Raw genomic sequence first — 25,495 nt, forward strand, 5'->3', positions numbered from 1 at the left:
ATGCAGTTGCACATGTTCATTCAATGATGCAGTACTCCCAACTGGTGTGATTGGTCAAGTCGAAACTAGCCACATGTACAGGAGAAGTGTGTGAGATGACGTCACCAAAACAGTTATTGCAACTCTACTCTTTTTTCAAGCTACACACTTTTCTTTTATTGTGTCTCACCTCGTATGCATATTTTTGATTGAGCACACAGGCAACAAAAACCGACTGGGGTGCATTTAACCGCAATGAGATTTTGAAAGGGATGTATATGTCCGATGTTAATGTTTTCATCAAATACATTAATGAAAATATATTGGCAATGCCATAAAAGTAATTCACACTTTTAGACATCAATTTACAGTAAAAAAACATAAAAAACAATAAACAGATTTGCAATTATAGGTTAGGACATGTTCACTGTGTCACTGGATGTAGACTGACTGAGAGAACATTGCAAAATTGGGGGCAAACCTTTAGTCTAAGTCCCAGTACTCGAGTGGGACACAGACTCATGTGTTTGTAATAGATGCGATTCCCTCTCAATTTTTTTGATTTGGTATGGGACATGCATAACATGTTAGATGCAAAAGGGTTAAATTAGGCACTGGGCGGCAAAATTTGTAGAATTTTGGGAGGAAAGCTGGTTTTAGCTATTATTTTAATGAATTTGTAATTTAATAATTTATGAAAGTTCAATAAATAAAAACTTTTATTTATGTATAAAAATTAAATACATATTTAATTTTTCTTGCAGTATAATGATACAGTTTTAAATTATTCTGTGCTTGGAAAAAGCTTCAAAATATTCAACTTTCCCTTTTGTCCTCTGCTATGAGGGATACCTTTTTTTTTTTTTTTTTTTTTGGTTCTTGTACTTTTTTACAGTCTGTAATGCTGTTGTTGAGGAATTTCAGTGTTAAATTTATCATGATTACTTTTGCAGGTGAGATTACCAAGTGAGATGAGGTCAATGAGACATGTAAGAATAAAAAGTTGTTAACCTTTGTTATTAAACTCTGTGGTCTCAAAATTTATGCGTATTTTAATGTAATATTTCTGTTAAAGTTCAGAAATTTTTCCTTCAGAAACTTTTTAATTATTGTATTGAAGTTTTGTGTATAAGCTGCTATATGTACTAATATGTGTAATCTATTTTAGACATGTTCTGTTCCCTCCATAACACCGAGAAATAGAGGGGATGTTGAGCAAATTACCGGTGAAATTTCTGCTGCAGCTACATCTGTTCAGTTGCAAATAACATCTGCTCATACTTGTTCTATTGTTACTCCTGTACCTGTACCAGTGGTAACTGTTCAGTCTCAAGCTACAAAATTATCCTTGCAACCCACTGAAAATATATCTTCTCGTCGACATACTGTTGCCACTAATATTGAAGGCCTGAAGCTGGAACTTCAAAAAATTCATACACCATTGGTACCTTCTGTTAATTTGAAGAGTAATATTGAACAAGGCCTTCAAGCAATATTTTCTATTAGTTCCACTGCTCATACTGTAACGACACCAGCCCATTCTACATCATATAACCACACTCATCAGTTGTTGTCTTCTTCAACTCCCTCACTAAGTACTCCTACTGAGGGTTGTACTACAGCAAGTAAAACTCCTGCAATACAGCCATTTGCTGAAAACAGCATGCAAAAAACTTTTGGTAAGTATCTTTGAATGCTACATATATCTGAAATTTTGTTTCAAATCAATTTTGATGTGAATAACATCTGTATTCAAGGAAATAGTTGTTTTGGAATATGATATTCACGATGAAACATTTTTGAAGCTTCAACTAGAAGTAAAGAAACGAAAGAGAAAAATAATAAGCATTTTAAGCGGTTTCAGTGCAAGCTTTATGGCAAGGCAGACATCCACCTGATGGGGATGTGGGGAGTCATGTAATGCATAATTGAGTATCATTTATCAGGGGTCCTGCTAGTCAGCTGAGCAGGCAATTTCAGATAAACACATGCCACAGTTAGAATGTGTAAGAAAAAATAGGCAATGGAACATAAAATATATATATGTATATACTTATCATGTAAAACTATCAAATATTATGTATAATGGATTTTTATTTCATCTTTATAGTGTAGTTCTTACTCTTAATGTTATTCGTACAATCATTAAGAAGTGTATTTTCCTTTTTAATATTTGATTTGCTATCTCTCTCATTTTTGCCAGCTTTTGGGGGAATTCAATGAACAGGCTTGGAATTGCCTATTTAATTTTATTGAAAATATGCAGTGAATTACAAATCTCTCTATTAAAGCTTAAGAACTGTATGATAAGCCTGCTTTCAAAACTTGTTTGTTTTAATTATACTCTATGCAAGGTCTTAGCTGTATATAACTTTAAAGTGGTTACTTTTTGATGTTATTGTAACCAAGACTTTAGATTGCGTACTTGTGTTATTACTTAACTTTTTTATACTTAAGTTCTGTGTATTAACACGTTGAATGCCATGCGCATTTTACATGGTTTGCCCATGGCACCAACATGAATTTTTTATTGTTCGATGCATGTTCATACTATGTTGAAATATTATCTACAAAAGATAAGGTGAGTTATGTAATCGCATTTAATGCATTTTTTCTGGTGGGAGTGACCGCTCACCCCCGAGGCGCTGCAGACCATTTTTTCGATTTAAGATTTAAATATTTGTGATCTATTATGCTTCAAAACATTATAGTAACAATGGTTATTATTTAAAAATTTATCTTTATCAATATTTACTTTTAATTACATATTTTTATTGTTGGCCACGTTGCCATTCACCAGTGGCCCCCATGGCGCTGTAGCCAAGTCGAGTGCCAGCCACTGGGGACTCTCCCACAGCAGTCAACGTGTTAAGTATCTACAGTTGAACCATTTGAAATAGTTACTGAGCTTTATCAGATCTGGTAATCTCACAATTTTTAGTTATTATATCATGTGCTAAATATAAATAAGTATAGTGAGAGACCAAAAATCCAAACATCTAAGATTGTGTGGAATTTTCCAGATTTCAGAATAGAGGAAAAATCACTAAATTTAGACGCAAAGAGCCAGACCAAATAAAAACAAACTCAAAAAAGCACATAGAAGCTTTTTTTTTTTTTTTTTTTTTTTTTCAAATTTGTTTCTATTTTGTCTTTTCATGTTTATAGAGTATTTCATGTTAAATATATAGAAAAAAATTATTTTAATAGAGAAATATATGATAAATATATTGCAGTACAAAATCAGAGATCTGGAATTGTGAAGACTTCAGTGACTCTGTTCGCAGGTCAGCAGTCTCAAACTGACGGCATGCAGGCCGCTTCTTGCCCCTGAAGCAAATTAATGTGGGCTGCCAATATATTTATGTATTTGTTTTAATACAGTGCTTACAGTTTTTGATATAGCATAAATTCATTGAGCAGTGGATTTTAATGCAGTGTTTAAGAAAATAGAAAGCACTAGCAAATGTTTCAGCTCTCATTACATTCCAATTGAGTTCAACGCAAATGCTGACACACAGCCAAGAGTACATATGTAATGCATTTATAACAATGCTGTGGCAAATCCAGTAAAGAAGCCAACAGAAAAAAGAACATAGTCATTGCATTTCAGGAAATCATAATTGAAATTATAAACAACATTAGAAACATATGGATTGTGTTTATATTGGGCAATTGCTAATGAATTTATAGAAAGGATAGGCTTATGCTGTCAGTTAAATGAAAAAAATTACAGTCTTTGTATGCTTGTATGCTAGGCCGCATGACTAGAATAAGATGGGACTTCGCTACAATCATAATAAATTGATTCTTCAGCCCAACGTTGGTAATAATTTCATATGTCTTCTTCCCGCCGCCCCCCGTTGAGTTTGTACTTTTATTTTCATTGAATCAGTCACTAGTTAGTTGAAAATTAACAACTTTAAAAACAGTCTGATTGACCAATGAAGATTTACAATCCTTGATGAAGATTGTTTCTAGTAATTTTTCTCCAAGCCTTCAAGTGTTAACAGATTTGAAACGCCATCAGATATTGAGTGACAGTAAATAATTGGAAAATATTTAATTATTTTCATACCATAATATGTATTTAGATATAAATCCGTGTAATTTTTTCTCTGTGTGTTGATAAAATATTTAATTCATAAAGGAAAGAGCATAAATTGTTGGTATTTATTCACAAGTTTTGTTTCTCTAGAGAAGTTTTTTTTGTGAAAATTTGGCAAGTTTTCATAAATTTTTATTTTACGTTAAAAGTAAGCTATTTAGCGGTTAATTCAAAATATTAGAGTTATTGAAATAAATGTCAATCCAACAGTTTAATATTTAGTTGCTAGTACATTTGATCTATGAAATTTAACTAACAGAAATTTGTTACAGATAGAAAATAAACATGATAAATTTAAATTTTTTCCTTTGCATCATTATTATTATTATATGTTTTTATAAATATTTAATCAGTGAAATTTAAAAATAAAATAAAATTTAGGTTGTTATTTGAAATTTTATTAAAAAAAATCAATTTTATACAGAGCCTTAATTTCTTGTTCAGCTATAAAGGTGAGTTGTTCAAGCCCTGCTAGTGCCATGTTGAGAATTCCTTACTAAACAGGCAACCAAAATGTTTTCATTCTGAACAACCTTTTTGTTTCTTATTGGTAGCGACGTGTTTTTAATTTAAATCTGTACTACGGAATTTGCTATCTGTTACATGATTAATGATTGTGGCATTGTCTTTGCAAGGGAAAATTTTTGTTGTATCATCTTCATTGATTATTTCTCCCAAAATTCCATTAGTTTGAACATTTTGCTTTTTGTTTTTGGTATCGGAAAAGCTTTCAATTTATAGCTGTGATCATCATCAACACCATGAAATATAGTAAGCTGGCCCAGCAGTGGTGTAGCAAGCATAACTGGCACTCATGGCATGATACCTTTCTGGTGCCTTCCCCAAAAATATATATTTATATATACAGAATATATTAGTAATAAGAATATATTACAAATAATAATCAAATGCAGCATCAGCCTAAAAATACTCTATAATATATTATGAATGGGTACCACCTAACTACACTTCTACGAAGTGCTGTACAGTTTTTCGGAATAAATATTATAAAGTTTTTCAGAATAACAGGCTCAGGTGAAGCTTTAAATTTTAAACAAGAAATCTAGTTTAAATACAATCAAGACTAGGATTGGATTTTTAAATGTGTCTCTGTCAGTGGAAAAATCAGACATATGCTCATCTAGAATTATTAAAAAGATATTTATTTTACATATTTACATAATTGTTTGAAAAAAATACAATTTTTAAACAATAAAAAAGTTCATATATATTATATGTAAGTAGCTATATTTAATGCTAATACTGTAATACATTAATACAATTAATTACTATCTATACATTTTTCTTGCCTTTGATGAAGCAAATTTATCAGTTACTTCATCAGAGTCAATTATTTCAAATTTTTCTCTTTCCACATTTAAAAATGCTAGGTCACTTAGGAGATGTCCCATCGTTGATCGTAAATGCCACTGTTAATTTTAAATTGCTGAATGAGCATTCATAGTTAGCAGTTGATGCTGAAATAGTAAGGAGTATTTGAAATGAGACTGCCGGGTTTGGAAAACATTTTTTCTATACAAGATTATAAAGGTAAAAAGCTGTGATGAAGTTGTAGGTTCAATTTCTTTACCACTGTGGAGTAATATCTTGCAATCGTATATTTTAACATAGAGCTTTGTTCCATTAATATCTGTATTATAAATTCTCCAAAATTTTCACCGTTGACAAATTTTCCACAGCCAATAAATATCCAAATTTGCTATTAAGATCACTTTGTTGCATAAATCATATACTTATTTTCTGCTGCAGACAATCAGGAATGCTTTTTATAATGCGAGAAATTTCACTTTCTTCTGAAAGGCAAACATCTCTGTTGAATTTATCAGGTATTTTTGATCTTCTAAAATGGAGTGTTAAATCAATACATTATTTTTCACAAAGAGATTTAGCCTTTTCTTTTGCCTCTTCACGGGTCTCATCTTGAATTTCTGCAAATTCAGTCACTAATGATTCAAGATCATGCAACACTTCCCTAAAATTATTTTTAGGATGTTGTGATCTGAGCTGCACATTATCACTTCTCAAGAGTTCATGCGAGAAATAGACTTAAATTATGAAATTATAATTCAGTGTATTTTGCAATAAAATTGTAGCTTCACTTTTGGTAGAACTTCCCTCTGCTAATTATTCTAATAGTTCTGCTAATTCATCCAGCCCATCAATAGTAACACTAACCGCTTGTACTCTGGCACTCCATCTTGTTTCAAATTCATGTTTAACAGCTTTTTTAATGCATTTTTTAATTCCTATCATAATGCTGAACCAGAGAAAAAGAGATATATGTTTTCAATTATTCTAAAATGAGTTACAATGACTGCACATTGCTTAGCTGCAATAACTCCTACTAAATTTAGTGAATGTTCATCACAGTTTATAAATAATGTTTGATTATTTTTTCCCCATAATTCTTTCTTGAACACCAGCTATGTGACCTAACATCGCAGCAGAGTTGTGATAACATTATGATCTATATTTTCTTAATGAAATCTGATTGGAATTTAATGTTTCTAAAACTGTGTATACAACTGAGGCTGCATCTTTAGCATGTATTTCAATAAATCACAAAAAGGATTCTTTAATAGAAACTTTTCTGCTGGTAAAATCAATATCGATATACCTAAAAAGTCTTGTGACATTTGTTGTCGATGAGCGATATCAGGAGTCGAGTCAAAGAAAAACCCATAATACGTATTTCTTTTGATGTCATTTATTAGATGATTATAGTTTGGCAGATGAATTAATAATAGTTTAAGTTTGAAGTGCTTATAATATTATAAAAGACTATAGTATATTGTTTGTTATCATTTTAAAATAATAAGCATGAGCTGTACGTGAACCTTGTTTAAAGAAATAAAAATATTTCACTGTTTTAGAAAAATAAAGTGTTCAGAAAGAAAGAAGAAAAAACGTTTTGCATACAGTGATATTTGATTGATTTACTTCAAATATTATTTATAAACGTATTTTATCTGACAAATAAAAAAAAAATGAAATAATTGTATTACAATAATTATTACTTTAAAATTTATTTCCTAGAACTCGATCAAAATAAAGATTGAAATTTTCCGATAAAACTTGTTTTGTCTTGGGGATGATTTGGCATCCTTCTGCGAGTGGCACCCAGGACATGATAGTGCCCCCTTCTCACTATGCCACTGCATGCCAATCATTTTTTTTAAATATCTTCACACTTTTTTCTGTGACTTTGCTAGGCTCTACATAGCAGATTTTATGCTAAAATATTAGTCCTGCCAGTGGCTTTGTAGTTAAGCTAATTGAATACTGGATGTTTGATCCTGGGTGGCAAGCATGGCTGATGTTCATGCTTTTGCCTGCATAACTTGAATAAAAAATCATTCATTATGTTTTCCTCAGGCCTGTTTTCCTGAGAAAATCCTGTGTGCTTTCAATAGCAAAACTACTCTCTGACTAATGTTTAAGCTACTTTGTTTAAATACTCTCTTGTTCTCCCTAACAAATTTACATCCTGGTGAGGAAATGCAAGAGAAATCAAAAGGGACAGGAAAGGCTAACAAATTAAAATAACTATTATTAAAAATAATGTACCTAACAAACTGAATGACAGGTGCACAATTTGTAGGAAAGAATAAGACAGTGGTGTTACCTTTTTTTGAGTGAAGTATAAGCCAAACGGTTGTCTGTATTCGGGACAGTTTTTGCATCATCTAGTAAACGAACTAATTTCAAATGTTGATTATGTCTATGTAGTGAATGTTTTTCAAACCAGCCATTTATCAATGTTTGTTTCATCCATGCTGTTTTTTTTTTTTTTTTTTTTTTTTTTTTTTTTTTTTTTTTTAAATGATAAATGATGATGAAAAGTTTTGCTTCTTTAAATACCCAAGGATGTGTGTTTTCTGCAATTTTGAAATGTTTTTATTTATGCTTTTCTTTAGTATTTGCATATGCCAGAATTGATAATCTTGCTTTGAAGTCATTGGCACTGGGTAGAGACTTTTCTGCAGAGGTTGCCTAGATATTTTAGGATACATATTGCTATAAAAAACCAAATTCATCAGCATAATAAATTGATTCTGAAGATAATTTTTTGCCATTAATGATGAATTCACCTGCAAATTGCTTAGGTGCTTCAGTATAAGCTGCAACTTTTTTGCCAGAAATTTTTAACTGCTTTAAGCCAGTACGATTTTTGAATTTAGCTGTAGACTGTCAAATGTTTGCAATCAGTTTTATTTCCTCGTGAAACATTTTGCTTTCAAGCATTGGTATTAGAGCCATCCGTGGCACTTCTCTCTGTGATGCTGTCTCAGCCATTCAATTATTATTTTGTTGTGATTCTTGCTTTTAGCATAATGAATGATTTTTATTTTATACCTTGTGAGCATGGTGTCAGAAATGCACAGGAAATTTGAAAGGTTTTTCCCCCTGCTTTTCTTTAATGTCACATGCTGTTGTCTTTTCTGTGACATATTTTTTGTTTGTGAGACAGGCATGCCTTTATCTAATTTTGCAGAAGTTCCATTTTTTGCTTGCTTGACATTGAAACATGTTTCTACTTTACAAATATTGCTGCAGCTCCAGAATAAGAAATTCTTTTCAACATAATTGAAAATTCAAATTTTAATATTGCTAACATAAGTACAATAATAATAGCCTGCAAAAAATAATAAGAATAGTATAATTTTTTATATGCTATGAACTTGTTCATCTTAATTTTTCTTTTTTCTCTACTGCTATACCAATGAGTGTAAGCAGTATCTCACTTCAAACAAATATATATTGGACCTGCACATGTTTTTAAGTCAGTTAAAAAATGCTAACCTTCCCAGTCATTCAATGACTGAAAGTGCAGTTATCTTGTTACGCTTATCCAGTATCAACCCAATGTATTGTCACTAGCTATGGTGGGATTTCCTAGCCAGTAGGTGTTTGAAAGTGACATGTAAAAATGTCAAGTAATTTGACAGAAAAATTCATTTTGCAGCGCACCTGATTTTCCTCCGTATTGTATTCTCCATTTCTAACCTTTGTTTAAAAAGGGCCAATATGACCAATCCAAAAGCTTTCAAATTTTTACATTGCACTCAAGCGGGCATTTTTTTAACGTTTTGTGTGTTTTCAAATTTGTTTTCAAATGAGCATATCTTTAGAATTTCTGATACACAGCCCTGTGCTGGAGATAAAAATGCTTTTTTTTTCCTCTGTACAGTGTTGCTATTTTTCAGTTTGAAATTGTTGAGTTGTTAATAAAAAAATTGTCAAAGTTTTGTAAAATATGAAATAGATAATAAAACAAATTTCAAATTTGGTCTTCAGGTGGAAACATACATTATTCAAAATTTGATGGCTCTAAATACTGTTGTTTTATTACAATGCAAGAAACATGCATACATTTATGCAGATTCTTCATTATTTAATTTCTTTAAATATAATACAGGGCTGTAATATTTGGTGGCAACAATTTGAAAAGTGAACCAACATTTCAATGCAAAATGGCAAAATGAAAGTAATAGTCTTTCTGGGCCATCTGCTCCTTTGTACTAAAAAACGTAGTCTGGAGGTTTGGATGCTAGATCATTCTTGGTATTGGATGTACAGATTTTGAACTTTGTTCAGCTTATTGTTTGTGAACTCTGTTCAACTTATTTTCTTCATTTCATGTTCTGCTCACTCACTGAATGTACATTAATTTCTGATGTTAAGCTATTAATGGAAAAATAGTAACTCGAAGTATTCAAGCAAATTGGATGAAACTTAGTGATAATATTTATTATATCACTTATAACTTAAAAACATAAGAAAATATTACACAGAATATTTACATTTTTTGATATCAACAGGAACATTAAATTTCCTAAGTTTGACATATAAATTAAATATATATATATATATATAAGGAGGTTTTCCATTAGTGAGTACAATCACATTTAAGAGCAATACATGACTGACAACAATGTTTCACGCTGTTCATGATGTTGTCATTGGACTGCATGGGTAGCAATGCCCATTGATCATATACATCAGTTCTAAGCCATCTAGGGTTTGGGGTGGGGCTTGGAGGCCAGCAACACACCTCCTGAGAGCATCCCACACATACTGTATGGGGTTAAGGGTGGAGAGCATGCTGGCTATTCCATTTAGTCTATAATTTCTTTAAGAAACTGGTGCATGAGCTGAGGAGTGTAAGGGCAAGAATTATCTGCTTGCAAAATGAAAATATTGCAATTACTGCAGCATATGTATGAATGGTAGGATCGAGTATGTTGTCTGTGTAGCCTTTGAGTGTTGAGAATTCCACATGGCAACAAAGTTCACCTGTACACTACCAGCTTTCTATACATTATTTTCTGCATAAGTATGCTTTTCTTACATGTTTAATGGAATACATCAATGTTTGCTTCTCTCCATATGTAAGCATGTCGAAAATCACTCTGTAAAGCAAATTAGGACTTGGTGTACAGAACAGACCTTTACTGATTTTCAATCCAGTTTACATGATAGCATGCTCAATTCAAATGCTCCCTTTTGTGGCAGGAGGTAAGTGGAACACTGCTTATCATACAGGCCTCTTTCATGAAGCTTGCATTCTCTCATAACTGATCCTGTCCTTCCTGTAACAGAAATAAGCACAGATCTAAGCTGAGATAAAGTTCAGTCCTGTTGTGATGTGCACTAAGCATGAATACCAGTAATCTGCCAAAGTGATAACTGTTGACCTGCACTGAGAGTCTGAACCTGCAGTTACAAATTGGTTCCACAACTGGGTTACCATGAAATGGTTGACATTTGATCTTGCATCATCAGACTGTCACTGATCTTCTTCTGATTGGTGTATGGCTACAATGTAATTCTGCTGGCAAATATCATCTTGTACTCATTTTTACATTTTGGCTATCTCGAAATTGTTTAACCCTTTGACGCATGTGATATTATTTTATTATTTTTTTAACTAAAAACTGTAGAAATTTAATATTATGATCCTAGAGATGAATAATATATGAATTAAAAAAAATCTACTCTTGCCTGTTCTTTTGTGGGTGGTGGTCGCACTGTGAAACCACCACGCTTCTAGGACTTTGAAACTTACCCAGGTAGTAGGGGGAAAAACTTACCTTTCTCCGTTGCGTGTTTCCAATAAATGACGAAATTTACGAATTTTTAAAAAAATGCATGTAAGAATTGCATGATATATATATATTTTACATTATTTTACAAATTAAATCGTCAGAAAAAATTTTAAAAATAAACATTTATGTAATTTTTCTATAGCAGTGAAAGTATAAGTACCTACATAATAAGGACATTTGGCTACATGGATTAAAAAACTCAGTAAAATAAGGGGAAAAAAAGGACTCAGTGTTTTTTTATTAATCTCAAAGAACAAATATTTTTTGTGACACTGTTCAAAGCATGTTTTGTCTTTTTCGTACATGCATAGACCCACATTGCACGTTTCGCACATAGGCGCAACCACCGTGCGTCAAATGGTTAATATACCATTGTTCATTGATTTGGGATTCCCTTCTAAACTGCCAGTTTTAAGCTGTATTGTATTTATGTAAACTGATCCCCAATGCTACTTAATCAGCTTCCTTTTGTTTGAAGCATATCCATATTTCAAGAATTTTGAACTACTTTTAGCTGATTTATTATTTTTTCTGTTTTTTTGCTTAACTTTTGGAAACCAATGTACTTGACGTATGAGCAACGTGCAAGTGCATACCATACAAGTGCAGTGCAGTTTTCTGAATTCATACAAAGTGTACACCACTGTTATGCAAATTTTGTAAGGAGATGGATCTCAATTTTTCCCCTGTAAATATAGCTGCCAACTCTTCGGAATTTTTATAACATCTCCTAGTAGACCACTAAATATTCTGATCTTAATTTTTAGAATTTATTAAGGGAAATGTTTCCCAGCAATAAATGAAATTTAATGAATTAACGATGCATAAATTAGATAAATTTCAATTCTCCCACCTCTAGTGATTTCCAGTATTATTTTTACAGTACAAAGTCCGTAATCCGGACGTCCATTATCCGGACTGATCTATAATCCGGACCTCAAAGCCACAAACTTATGCATGCACGTAAAGCATTTATGCATGTGCTTTTAATGTGTACGCCCGCTACGTATGTGCGTAAAGCGTTTACCCATGCGCACTGCCGATAGTGAAGAAAGTGCAAAGAGCTTATTGAAAACAAAAAAATTTCGATTAACAAATTAGTCGGTATTCTCGACACAGCAATTACAGGACTTGAACAGTGGAACTTTGTAACTGAACAAGAAATTATATCTGTTTATAGAATTAAAGAGAAAGTATTAGCACAAAAAAATGAAGCAACCTAAACATCTTACATTGAAAGAAATGTTTAATAAACAAATAAATATTACTCTTTTTTTTTTGTAAATTTTGATACTCTTTAGATCATAATTGCTCTTTGTTTCATAAATTACGGTTCCATATTTTTAATTGTATAATTTCTGCATGCCATCTTACCAGATTTAAATTGATGATCTATAATCCGGAAAGAACCTTAATCCGAAATCGCAGAAGTCCCGATGAATCCGAATTATGGACTTTGTACTGTATTAATAAATTTTATTTCATTTCAATTGTACTTTTTTATCATATTGTGTTGAACTTATTAAATTCTTTTTAGTAAGTTTCATTTGTTCAGCCTTTTTTTTTTTTTGTGTGTGTGTGTGTGTTGAGATTTAAGCAATTTTTATATCAGTTAGTATTTAATTTTGTTTACTTCAGTGTATGGTACATTACTAAGTTTGTTCACAAATTATATGTACATTAATTATTAATTTTATTTTTATTATATATTGTTACGAAATGTACAGGCGCGGTGAGATAGCTTCCCTGCATAGAAGGTTTAGGGTTGCTATAAAATGGCAGGGTTGCCACATTTTGCAAGAAATCGCCCATTTGGAGACATAATTACCGATATGCCATGGATGGATGGAGAACCTTCTGGAACGAATTCGTACAGTTTAGCCCAGTGTGTTCTCGAACACAAGCCGAAAGCTGTATAAACCCTGCTGGTCTGCAGTCAGTTAGTGTGTGCCTCGTCTAGAGCGCGAGATAATGTATCTCGAGTTAGTCCGTACGGAGTCGATCCAGTTGACAGCCGGGCAGAGAGTGCCGAGTGCATCAAAAGAGTCTCTCCATGTATCACGGTTAGTGCATCGTCGAGATAGCGTGTTGAGCTCCGGGAACAACTAAACTGAAGAGCCGGGAGCTGTGCTCTGTGTGTCGTTAAGTGCATCGCAAGTTGTAGCATGGAAAGTCTCGAGAGTACGTGGAGTTCCGAGAATGACGAAGCAGAGTTGGGAACTGTACTCTGGTGCTTTGTAGTGAAGCTGTCTCCACCACTATTGCATGACAGTGTGAAGGCTGTGTCGCTGATTGTTCCAGTGTGTTTATTGTAGATCTTCGATGACTGTAAAAGTGTTTTGGAGATGTCCTGATTAATATTGGTAAATAAAGTGTGTTTCGATACTTCATGAAGTGTCATCGTTATTCACTCCAAATCCGCACAAAACCCATACAAACGTGAAGGAAGAAAATAACGTAACAGCTGGTGTCAGAAAAAAATGCAACTGGTGTCAGAAGTGGGATTTGAGGGTGAATGCCAGTGACAAGAGCAATGGAAGAACTAGTAACACAGCTCATGACTGCCTTTGCTGAGTTCCAAGAAAAAATGGAAGCCGGATATGATGAGATAAAAGCTGGATACGAAGAGATGAAGACGGAAATGAAAGCCAGATATGTCGAGATAAAAGCTGGATATTAAGGGATAACAGCTGAGATCAACGCCGGACGATAAGAAATAAAGGGCGGCCAAGAAAAGGTGCGAGAACAACTCCAGCAGGTGACAGTAGCTTACAGAAGAAATTGGAGGTATAAAATACGATGTGGAAATGAGACAAGTGGCATCTGAAGAATCAAAGGATGAAGAAATGAAGGAAATAGCTAATGAACTGTCAGAAAAAGATCCAGAAATGAAGGATGAAATATATAACGAGATTAAAGACAGAGATCGAAAAGGTGAAGAAATGAAAGACAGAAAAGAAGATTTTGATTCTCATGTGCTTGAAGTAGAGATGCAAGGAAGTGAAAATGTGACTATCAAGATTGTAGAAAGTGATAATGAAGTTAGAAAGTCTCAATTAGCAAGAGTTGAACCATCTGAAAGTGCAGGTGATGCAGAGATGGGAGAAGCTGATATGCAGCTTAAGCAGTGTGCGGTTGATCTTTACATTATGGTAACTTGGCGATTCTTTGGCAAAAATTTGGCAACCAACTCTCCTACAGCAATCCTCTATTTTTTTTCCCCGCCGCCATTTTGTCTTCATGAAGTAAAGACATGTTTCTTTTCTTTTTATCTACTGAACACTTCTTCCAACAATCTACTAGCCGAATTACACTTATGCTAGAAATTTTATCAAACAAAACTGCTTAATCATGACAAATATCCACTGCAAAATTGGAAAAAAGTGCACAATATCATGCTCCTTACGCGTTTTTGAAAATAACACATACACATAAACCATGTACACGCCGACTTATTTTTACTTAAAAAACATCCCAGAATTGCACAAAAATGGCATTGCGCACACTCTTCACTATATCCATGTACACTGCTTTTTTCTCATAAATTAGAAAAATTTCACGAAAATACTTGACAATTTTCTCAATCTTTAAAACCGGTAAAAAGAACATATATGAAATTACCTGATAGCGAAAAAGTATTTACCCTTTCCAAATATGAACATTTCCACATATAAAATAAATAAAATATCCAAAAACTTTTACCTCTAAATCATCTATTACATTATACACGTCACCAACGAATTCATACCGCAAGCATTACAAATACTTAGTATCAAATATTTAAATTATTTCCATGCACGTTTATTTCAACTTAAACGTATACCAAATTCCTACAAACATAAAATTCACAAAATAACTATCATTTCATTAAAATATAATTAAATTCAAAAACACTACTTAAAATATAAATGAGCACATACATTAAATTAATAAAAATTACCTTACAATCCTAATTACTTTAAAATAAATCATTGCTAATAACAATTTTCCCAATAATACCAAATTCCTTTCCACCTTACATTTAGAACAATGCATAAAAATAATATCCTCAAATAATTAAAAATACTAACTTACCTAATCTTCTTCAGAATCTTGATTACGTGGCGGATACACTTTTCTAATTCATTCAATAAAATTATTGAAAGATTTTTTCTGCGAATTTTTCCTCCATACTTCCTCCGCTAAATAAAAAGCAAACTTCTCTTTATCACAATGCCTAAATACCCATTTCGAATTTACTTTAGTTAGGGCCATGGGATCCAAAAATTAAACAACACTGTTTCACACAACACAAAATAAAGCTAAATACAAAATTTACACATTTTTTCCGGATTTCCCCCCTTTTCCGATTAAAGAACCGTAATTCGTCCATTAATATCACATGACATATCCCATGATCTCTCATTTCCCTCACGCAAAATAATGCGTAATCGGAACTGAGTACTGCTCACATTATTACCAAAGTCCCAGGTAGTAACCTTTATCGCCTCCAAAATATCGCCAAACTACCAGTTACCATATTGTAAAGATCAACCCAGTGTGCTCTAGTGTTTCAAAAAAATTCACACACTTTGCAAAGTATGTGTGCGTCTCGTAGTGCAGATTGTGCAGACCAGGACTTTTTTTACGCCTGGATACTTCTGCTTGTAAAGAATCGGATTCTATTCGTGAACCTGGTGCAAACATCGGAACTGACTTTCAGGAAATAGAGATAAATAAGCATATAGCATAAGCTAAAAATACTAAGGTGAACTGTATGCATGCTGCCAATCAAGCACAGAGTGATGAACAAACTGTTTTAGACCTCCCTGTGGATGAAAAGCTTGAAAGGACTATATCTTCAGACTGTGATATGCAAAACAGAAATGCATCTGAGAACTGCAGTGGAAAAGTATTTGACCCGGGTATAACTTAATGAATAGACTGAGACTGAAATTCATTCAGAACTTTAATTTGTATAATTTAAAATTGTTATGTGTTTAATTTGTGTATTTAACTTGTATATAGTGTAAATATTCGTTTCTTTAGTAATGTTATCTGTATGTTTTAAAGCGTTTTGATTGTATCAAATTTGGCTTCTGACCAAGGGTTGTACTGCCCAGGATGTGCAATCCTTGGGAGGGGGCAGTGTTACGAAATGTACAGGCGCGGTGAGATAGTTTTCCTGCAAAGAAGGTTTAGGGTTGCCACATTTGGCAAGAAATCACCCATGTGGCGGCATAATTGGCACTATGCTATGGACAGATGGAGAACCTTTTGGAACAAATTTTTTTTTACCGTTTTAGCCTAGAATGTTCTCGAACACAAGCCCAAAGCTATGTAAACCCTGCTGGTCCACAGTCAGTTAGTGTTTAACTCGTCTAGAGTGTGAGATAGTGTGTCTCGAGTTAGTCAGTCCGTGTGGAGTAGATTGAGTTGAATGTCGGGCAGCGAGTGCCGAGTGGGTCGTCTAGTGCATCAAAAGAGTCTCTCTGTGTCTGCGGTTAGTGCATCATCGAGAGAGTGTTTTGAGCTCCGAGAACAACTGAACCGAAGAGTCGGGAGCTGTGCTCTGTGAGTCGTCGAGTGCATAGCGAGTTGTAACATGGAGAGTCTCAAGAGTATGTGGAGTTCCGAGAACGACCAACCAGAGTCGGGAGCTGTACTCAGGTGCTTTGCAGTGAAGCTGTCTCCACCGTTATTGCCTGACAATGTGAAGGCTGTGTCACTGATTGTTCTAGTGTGCTTATTGTAGATCTTCGATGACTGTAAATGTGTTTTGGAAATGTCCTGACTAATATTGGTAAATAAAGTGTGTTTTGATACTCCATAAAGTGTTGTTGTTATTCACTCTAAATCCACATAAACCCCTTACGAACGTGAAGGAAGAAAATAACGTAACAACTGGCGTCAGAAAAAAATGCAACAATATAAAAGTACTTATGAAATTGTTCCTTCACTAAGAAGAAGCAATTTATGAGGATTTACAATGCTTGAAATTCCACATTATCAAAGTTCGACAATTTAAGAAAACTAAAAATGGAAACAAAGGAAAACTTCCTATTAAGTTTAAGAAAAGCTTATGAAATTAAAGAACTCTAGTGAAAACCAGATTTTCTATTTAAATGATTTGTTTAGCTTTGAAGAAAAAATTGAAAGATATAATCTGAAAAAACGACCGGCGCAGTGTTTTCGCTGTCAGGCGTATGGCCACACACAACATCTATGTCAAAATCCAGAAAGATGTGTCAAATGCGGAGGTCCACATAGAAGTAACACCTGCCCAAAAATGCCAGAACATCAACCACGCTGTATTTTTTGCTGTAAAAATTATGTCAGTAGTTATAGAAGGTGTAGTGCATATAATGAAAAATTCGAAAGAAATCCCCCAATATTCCGAAAAAACCAGCACCGGAATTATGTGCAGAAATTGCAAAAACTGAAATAATCAGAATCCAGTTCCTGACAACGCAAAGAAATTGACAACTTAATACAATGATAAAATTAAATCTTCTCCAGTTAATCTTAATGATGTATCTTGGAATCTTGACCCAAAAATATAGGACTTAATAAAATCAATCATCGAAATAATAAGAAACATTCAGAATGTAAAAACTCCAGTTGAGAAATTAAAAGCCGTATTCAGAGCAGCTCAAAAAATCCTCATTTTTGGCGAAACCAACTAATCACGTAATGAAGCACTTCGCCGTTTAGACGAAATCCAGAGAAGCGTCCGCAGCTCGGTGGTATTAAGCTGCGCAGATTTCTCCTGACCCTGACATTACGGTTTCTGTTTCCCGTCGTGACTTATGCCATTCCTGCTCTCGCATGGACTTTTTCTGAACATCTTCTCTTTGAAATCAGTTTTGAATGCAAGACTTTAATGTCGTTGATATCCCCCCCCCCCAGAATGTGGTGTAAATATTTTTTTACGCCTTTATTTCTCCCAACTCCCACGACAGGCCTTTGGCACATATAGGATTAAGACTCTTTGAAGTCAATGCCTGCTGGTGAAAGTGAGTGATTCGATTCGATGTTCCTTCACTATGGGGAATTTTCTCATTATAAAACTGTAAGAAGATTAAAAAGTGAAATAAGCTGAAGAACGTAAGGAATTTTCTCATTATAAAGCTGTAAGAAGATTAAAAAGTGAAATAAGCTGAAGAACGTAAAAATTTAGAATATCCAATTAAATGCTGATTTATTTTACTTCAGAACTGAATTATAAATAGCTCAGTATCCTGAATCACACATTATAAAGTGCCCATTGAAATTGCCTTGCCACGCAGCATGGAAACTTCCCGATTTCTCCTCCCCAAAGTGTCCAATTTTTAAGATTTCAAGGTTGACAGCCATGTAAAAATGTGACATTAAAATCATTGTCAACATCTCAATGGCATCCTTGTAAGGGCTGTTATTCAGATTAAAAAGCAATGTTTTCTGCCTTAAGAGCAATTTAAAAAAAAACTGTGTTGTTGTATTGTGACTTATCTCACTTGTCTGACAGTAATTTCAGAACAAGCCCACAAAATTCTTCATGGCAAGGAGAGCAAGATTGCACCTGTCATTGGCAAGACCCCTGAGAGACAGGAGACAGTACAAGTTTGCTCAGTTCCACCCCCAATTTTGATGAAAAGCACTCTGGAGGAACAGGTCCGAGGGTCTCCCCCCCTCTCCTACCACCAGCCTCTCGAGAGGACTTACAGCTTGCCATATATTTAGAATGCTCCCATGCAGCAAAGACATTATGCAGTTACAAATATCCATGCCTTCTTCTGGTTTCGAACCTGGGCCTATCTATACCACAGTAAACAACCTCTATACCATATGGGCGGCTCAAAGCTTTTCATGTGTTAACACTTTACCATGATCGCTTTTTATTGCCAATGCCTATTAATCGGCTTTTTTCGCCAATGCCTACCAACCGATAGCCTATTAATCACTTTTTTCTTGGAGCTACCTAAAAATAGCATATCAATCAGTAACTATGACGATAAACAATTGCCATTTGCTACATCATCTGCATTTTATTATTAGTATTGAGGTACATTGCTCACTTGCGTTAAGTGCGTTGCTTCGTAAACTCCCACATTTTCACACTGTTTTTAAAAAATTTACCATTCACGATGAGTGAAAAAAATGGTACTGCAGAGTTTTATTTAGAAGATTTATCAGATTGTCCTGACAGCTATTCAGGACAGGGAGAATCTGCGGCTGAGCAGCAGGTTGGATGTGCATATGCTATTGAACCTCTAGCAGTGGGTAAAGTGTTAGATGGTATTGAAGTAACATTCGTGACATTGATTTGAAGTTGTATTCTGCTACACTTTGGCAAGACAGTGAAGAAACTGATGGTCAAAGATATAAGTATTTCCACTGCAATTGAAGTGAATTAACTGAGCTTTCTACCTCTTTTCCTATTTGCAGTTATTAACCTGGAAGTGAAGGGAACTTAGGAGTTCAGAAATTATTCCATCTTCCTCAACTTAAGAGGGTTTCAAGAGCAAAGTCCCAAATTAAATATAAGGTGCTTTTTGATGAATCATTTGCATTAGTAGAAGTGGAACCAGAAAAGTCATAAGAATGTGTGGGATCAGATTTCTTCAAAGGTAGGAGATCTGGAGAAGAATGAAATATCATATTCTAAGATCACGCAAATTTTTCAGGATAAATTACAGAAAGAAGTTATTGTCTACAAAGAGAGTAATTTAAGGTTCCATTTTTCTAAAATAACATGGAACTAGAGACTGCTCAAATTTATGATGCAGTAGGGAAACTTTGAGCCTTTGTCTTTCTGATTTTGAGAGTAACTTTGGTAAGGAATGCATCTGCTCTAAAAGTTACCTGCTACATAAAAAGAAAGAAGACAGACAAGAAGTTAGACTCTATTCCATTTTTCTGAAGGTTCACAGGAAATTTGCATTTATTCTTAAATATGTTTTCTCTGAAGATTTATGATTGTACTCCAACAAACTGCTCTGAAAGGTCATTTTAATTTTAAATTGCATTCAGAAATATATCTATGAACAGCATAGAATCCAGAATAATCAGTCAATCTTTGAGTGCTTGCCATAGAACCAGACATACATCACTGTTAATCTCGATTTTAAGAAAGTGATAAATGCATGTGCAAATGCAAAAATGAGAAGAAAAACACTTCTCTCAACTCTTGTTCGCTGTTTTACTTATTATGTGCTCCTCTCTTAGGTACTACATAGAAAGGGAGTGATGCCCTGTGGAGGTCTTTTTAAGGCAAACTATCTCGTATACACATTACACATGGGGAAAACCAAGGAAACACCCATGCAGCCAGCCCATTGTCCAGGACTCGAATCCTGTACCGAACTACCAGTGTTCCAGCAGCTTTTACCACTTGGCCAAGTTTTGTTAGTTTGGCAATATGATTATTAGGCCATATATTTTGAGTTTTAATTGGAGTTTCTACCATACGATTTTACAGTTTTTTTTTTTTTAAACTGATGTGGTTTTTACATGTGTTTTTGCCACATATTTATATGTCTAATGAATTTAAAAGTTTTCTGTGATATTTTTTTCTGTGGGTGTTAAACTGTAGTGATTATTTTCTGTATGTTTTCAGTATATTTTGTCTTCAGAAAACTGTCTGTGGTAAGAACAGCTCTCGCCAGTTTGTCGGCAGCTGTCTGTTGCTGTAGAAACGAGCCCTGACCCATTTTTCGTAGGGGTGTCTTAAAGATTTACTTCTCAGTTTGCCACATTGGCACATTTAAAGATGATTCGGGGATATTCACATTTTGTTTTAGTTTCGAATAAAATGCTCGTTGACCCTTTGTTTCAACCCCGGCATCCAATTTCTGAAAATGGAAATTCGATGACGTAGATAAAGCTTTTGCTGTCAAGAAACAGTCTTTGAGTTTGCCGTGTGAGGTACAAATCGCTGAATTTGCCATCCCTCTAGATGTACAATGAGTAAAAATATATCAAAATAACTTATAGGGAAATAAATTTTAAAACCCGTGCATATTTTTGAAGAAAAATTTTAATATTTACATTTAAAAAAATCATGCTATTATTTTGCTTTTTTTGTTTTGTTTATTTGTTTTCTTGCAAAATCATAGATGATATCTTAGAAATCTACTTGATTGCCCCATTCTCTGTAATATAGTATAGATGCACTTCATAATTGTAAAATAAATTTTTATAGTTCTTCCGTCTAGCTAATCTACTGTGAACATTCAAGGCAATTCAAAACTTCAGTCTTTAAATGACGTTCTGCTATGTTTTAATTCAAAATTTTCTGTTAATTTATTGCTTGTGCTTTAATAATGACTAAAAATTTCATCATTAAATGTATATGGAATCATTTGAAAGTAAGTGTTTATTTACATACCCATGCTCTCAATCAATACTTTTTGCAAACATTTCTTCGTTTCCCATACCTTCAGACTAAACCAAAAGCTGGTCAATGTAATGGGAAAGGAAGCAAAGGTGAATTAAAATCAAAACTGCTTTTACCTTAATTACCAGTGGTTTGGGTTGGGTTATATGATCACGGAAAGCCTCCAGGGAGCCCAGCCTAAGAGGAGGGATGCCTTCGTGGAGGGCTTCCTAAGGGAACTGGCTCATATACACATTACACATGGGGAAAACTATGAAAACGCCCATGCAGCCAGCCCGTTCACAGAATTCAAACTTCAGACCGAACTCAGTGAGTGACTAGTGTTCAGTGACTTTACCGATCAGCCGCTAGTGGGCCTCTTAATTACCAGTGCCCATTTATGTATTATGCTGCTTTTGATAGACACTGTAATAGCTAATAACACAATAAAATGTTAAAATCAGAACAAAATTAAGGTCTCTTAAATTACCCAGTTACCTCTTTTATATTTAAAATTATACAAAATTTATATAATTATACAAAATTTGGCTTTTATAACTGCAGTGAGCTTTGTTGCATTAACATAATTTTGTATTAATACTTTCATAATAAAACGGAACTTATTTAATTTTCATGAAAGATTAAAAATTATTTTTTAAGCAAATTATACCGTATGGCTTGTGGGTTCCCAAGAGCACAGTAATGGGAAATGAAGCAACCATGCGGTGTTCTTTATTATCCACAAGGGGGCTTTCGTCTCTGCCGAAGGCTCATTGTTGCCCACTTTTGGTAGTCTTTCATTTACATAGTGGCAAAGAAAATACTGAACCTAGAAATATCCTCATAACTTGAGAGAGCTATCAGATGAAGAAGAAGGCTGCTTTCGTGGAGGAACTTTATAGAGGTATAACATCTGAAAAGTCGTCTGAATCACTGTCAATTCTTCTGAATAAGAATCAGAATAGCTGCTGCCAGTTTGAATTATTAATTCATCCACTATCTCTTCTTTTCCACGTGGTTGCAGTGCGCCTGCCATTCTTGAGATGTGACTTCATCCAAAGCTTTTTGTGTTAAATTTTTCAAATTTTCCAAGCTTACGTCCCCAGTCACATTCCTTTCCCTGATCAGTCTTTTAACTGATGACCAAACATATTCAATTGTTCTTAGACCACAGTGGTAAGGAGGCAGACGCACAACATGATGCCATTTTCTTTTATGATCAGTGGCGGCTCGTAATGGGCACTGTGGAACTGCAGCACCCCCTATTTCCACTTATAATTTTTAATATTTAATATAGTGTGCCCTTTAGTCTTTAATTCTTTCTTTATACTTTTACAATACATGATCCTTAAGCTTAATATCAGTAGCCATCTTCCAGTTTGTGAAAAAGTACGCAAGTCTTTGTTTGGAACTGCATGCTTCAGAGTTCCAGCAACATGGTATTTGGCTGTTCTGCGCATGCGCACTTAGAAAACAGCACGCCGAGCCAGAGAGAGAGAAAGCACTGTCGCTCTTGCAGTGCCAAAATTCTTGCGTGTTGTTGAGAACGTGATTTCTTTTTACTCCGCGCGTGTCGTATTCCTCCACAAAGTGGATCTTCATCATACGGACCATAGACAGAGTTCATGAAAATTTGCAAGCTTTAAAAAATTGCCTTACTGAAATTCAATCAACATCAAATACAGATCAAACTATTGCAAAAGCGACAGGAATTTTAAAATATCTAAATGATGATAATTTCTAGTTTTGATTAGAGCTTTTTTTATCAAATTATGCCTCATGTTGAAATAATATACAACTAAATGCAATGCAGAGAAATTAGTGTGTTTAAAGTTAAATTTCAAAACTGCTATTTTAGAATTAAGAAACTCAAAGTACTGTGATAATTTTTAAAAGGCACTGATGGCAGAAGCTAAGGAAATATGTGATTTTATACTATGTATTGGTAGAATGCACAGATATTCTTCCACTAAACACTTAGCAGCTGCTAAATTGTTTAACAAGAAATGCTTCACTAGTTTTAGGAATGAACATTTTACAGAAGAAATAGTACTGGCCACTGCAGCAGCATATCCAATGATTGACAAAGAAAAGCTTGAAACTGAACTAAAAGTATTCTATTGCAGGTCTGATATCCATGGATATTGCAAATTAATTGAGCTACTGAAATTTATCTTCGAAAATAATCTAGATGATGTTCTTAGTGAAATTACGAAACTGATAAAAATTCTCTTGAGAGTCCCCATGACTACATCAGAGCCAGAACGCTGCTTTTCAACATTGAAAAGAATGAAAACTTTTCTAAGAAGCACTAGGAATTCGGAAAGACTAAATGCGCTTGCATTGCTTTCAATAAAGAAAAATTTCCTCAGTTGTCATCCAGAGATCAAGGAGAAAATTATTTATCTTTTTGCGCAAATTAAAACAAGAAGATTGGATTTCATTTTTAAATAAATAAATATAGATGGAACTGTAACAGTTTAGATTAAAGTAATTAAGAAATGTTTAATTTTTTTCCTCATAAGCTTTCAGGATGTTTCAAAATAAATTTTCTTTTTATACATGTTTGTTTCCTTTTACACAATCTTAAAACAAAGGTTAAACTTTTTTACAACAGCACCCTCACTAATTTTAGCTACGAGCCGCCACTGTTTATGATGTTGTCAATTTCATAGATTACTTTTTTAGGACGATTGCATTCTATTAAATTAAACAGTTCCGCTTTTCGCACTTTGGGATCACAGCATATCATTTTCTTCATCAGCCAATTTACCATTGTTTGTTTTGTAGCATATTTCGTGGGTGTCGGATCTTCAATTTTTGTGTGATATGAAGCATTATCCATTATTACTTTGAGGTAGTAAATTTGGAAGAAGCTTTTCCAACAACCATTTTTCAAAATTTCCATAGTTCATTTGCCCATTGTAATCCCTGCTTTGAGCTGATGCTTTATATATAAGTTGAGCACCTGGAAAATATCCTGCAGAAGAGCCAACATGGACAAAAATCAGTCTATTTTTTGAATTGACATTTATCTGTGTGCCCAAAGCCATATCATATTGCCAACATATCTTAAAAGCTAAATTGCTGTCAATCCACGTTTCATCGATGTAAATGATGTTGCGTTCACTTGCCCTGAGTTTCCTCATTTTGTGTAAATAATTGTTCCTCCAAAATACAATGTGAGGTCTTTCGATAAGAATTTTTCTTTTGTCAATGCTTTTCTTCCAGCGAAAATTCATTGTACACAAAACTTTGCACAAAGTGTCTATTTTTTGCCTCAAGACAGGCAGTAATTTCCACACAGATAACACTTTCTTCCCTTTGATGTAAAAGTTTTGTTTTGTCTGCCACATAACACATTTGTCAAAATCGTCAATTTTGCACTTATGATTAGCAGGGCTTTTATGTTTCTTTCCATGTGTATTTAGAAATTTCGTTTCACCCATTGTTGATATTTTGTGCTTAGTTTTTTTAATTGTATTCTCTGATGCTCCAGTAGCTTGCGATGTTCTCTTCAAAACTTGAGGAAGAGGAACTACTAAAGGGATCGCCGAAGCTTCAGAAGAGCAAAATTCTGCCACATTGTACACGATTTGACATGCCTGAGACTTTAAAGCTTGACCTTTCTTAACCGCTTCCCTTACAAATTTTTTTGAAAAAAATTGCAAAAAATCTTCACTTTTTTTTTTTTTTTTTATTTTGTTATTAAATACAACAATATGAAACAAACCAAAATATGTAGGTTTTAAGTTGAATTTTTAATTTTTTGAAGGTGTAAAAGCATTTATTTTTAATATTAGTTTACTATCCCGAGTTATCTCGGGCAAACGAAAAAAAGTTAAATATTAATCTTTGTATGATAGTTTTTGAAACAAGGGACAACCCAGAGTGATACCTGATGTTCTACACTGGTATCTGGTCTCTTTTCTTACTGGCTTA

The 25,495-nt window shown here is 33.9% G+C and overlaps 1 protein-coding gene across 2 annotated transcripts in view; it reads left to right on the forward strand.

The window, feature by feature from the left end:
- Positions 1–25,495, forward strand: part of LOC118192343 (uncharacterized) — a 288,524-nt gene that overhangs the window by 235,805 nt on the left and 27,224 nt on the right. For both annotated transcript variants that reach the window (XM_035363282.2, XM_035363285.2), the window contains exons 19-20: positions 933–968; positions 1,148–1,658. In XM_035363282.2, the coding sequence (XP_035219173.2) occupies positions 933–968; positions 1,148–1,658 (547 nt within the window). The remainder of the gene's footprint in view (positions 1–932; positions 969–1,147; positions 1,659–25,495) is intronic.

This window comes from Stegodyphus dumicola, chromosome X1, assembly GCF_044657685.1.
Source record: "Stegodyphus dumicola isolate Sdum_Otavi_A_Nest chromosome X1, ASM4465768v1".
NCBI lineage: Eukaryota > Metazoa > Arthropoda > Arachnida > Araneae > Eresidae > Stegodyphus > Stegodyphus dumicola.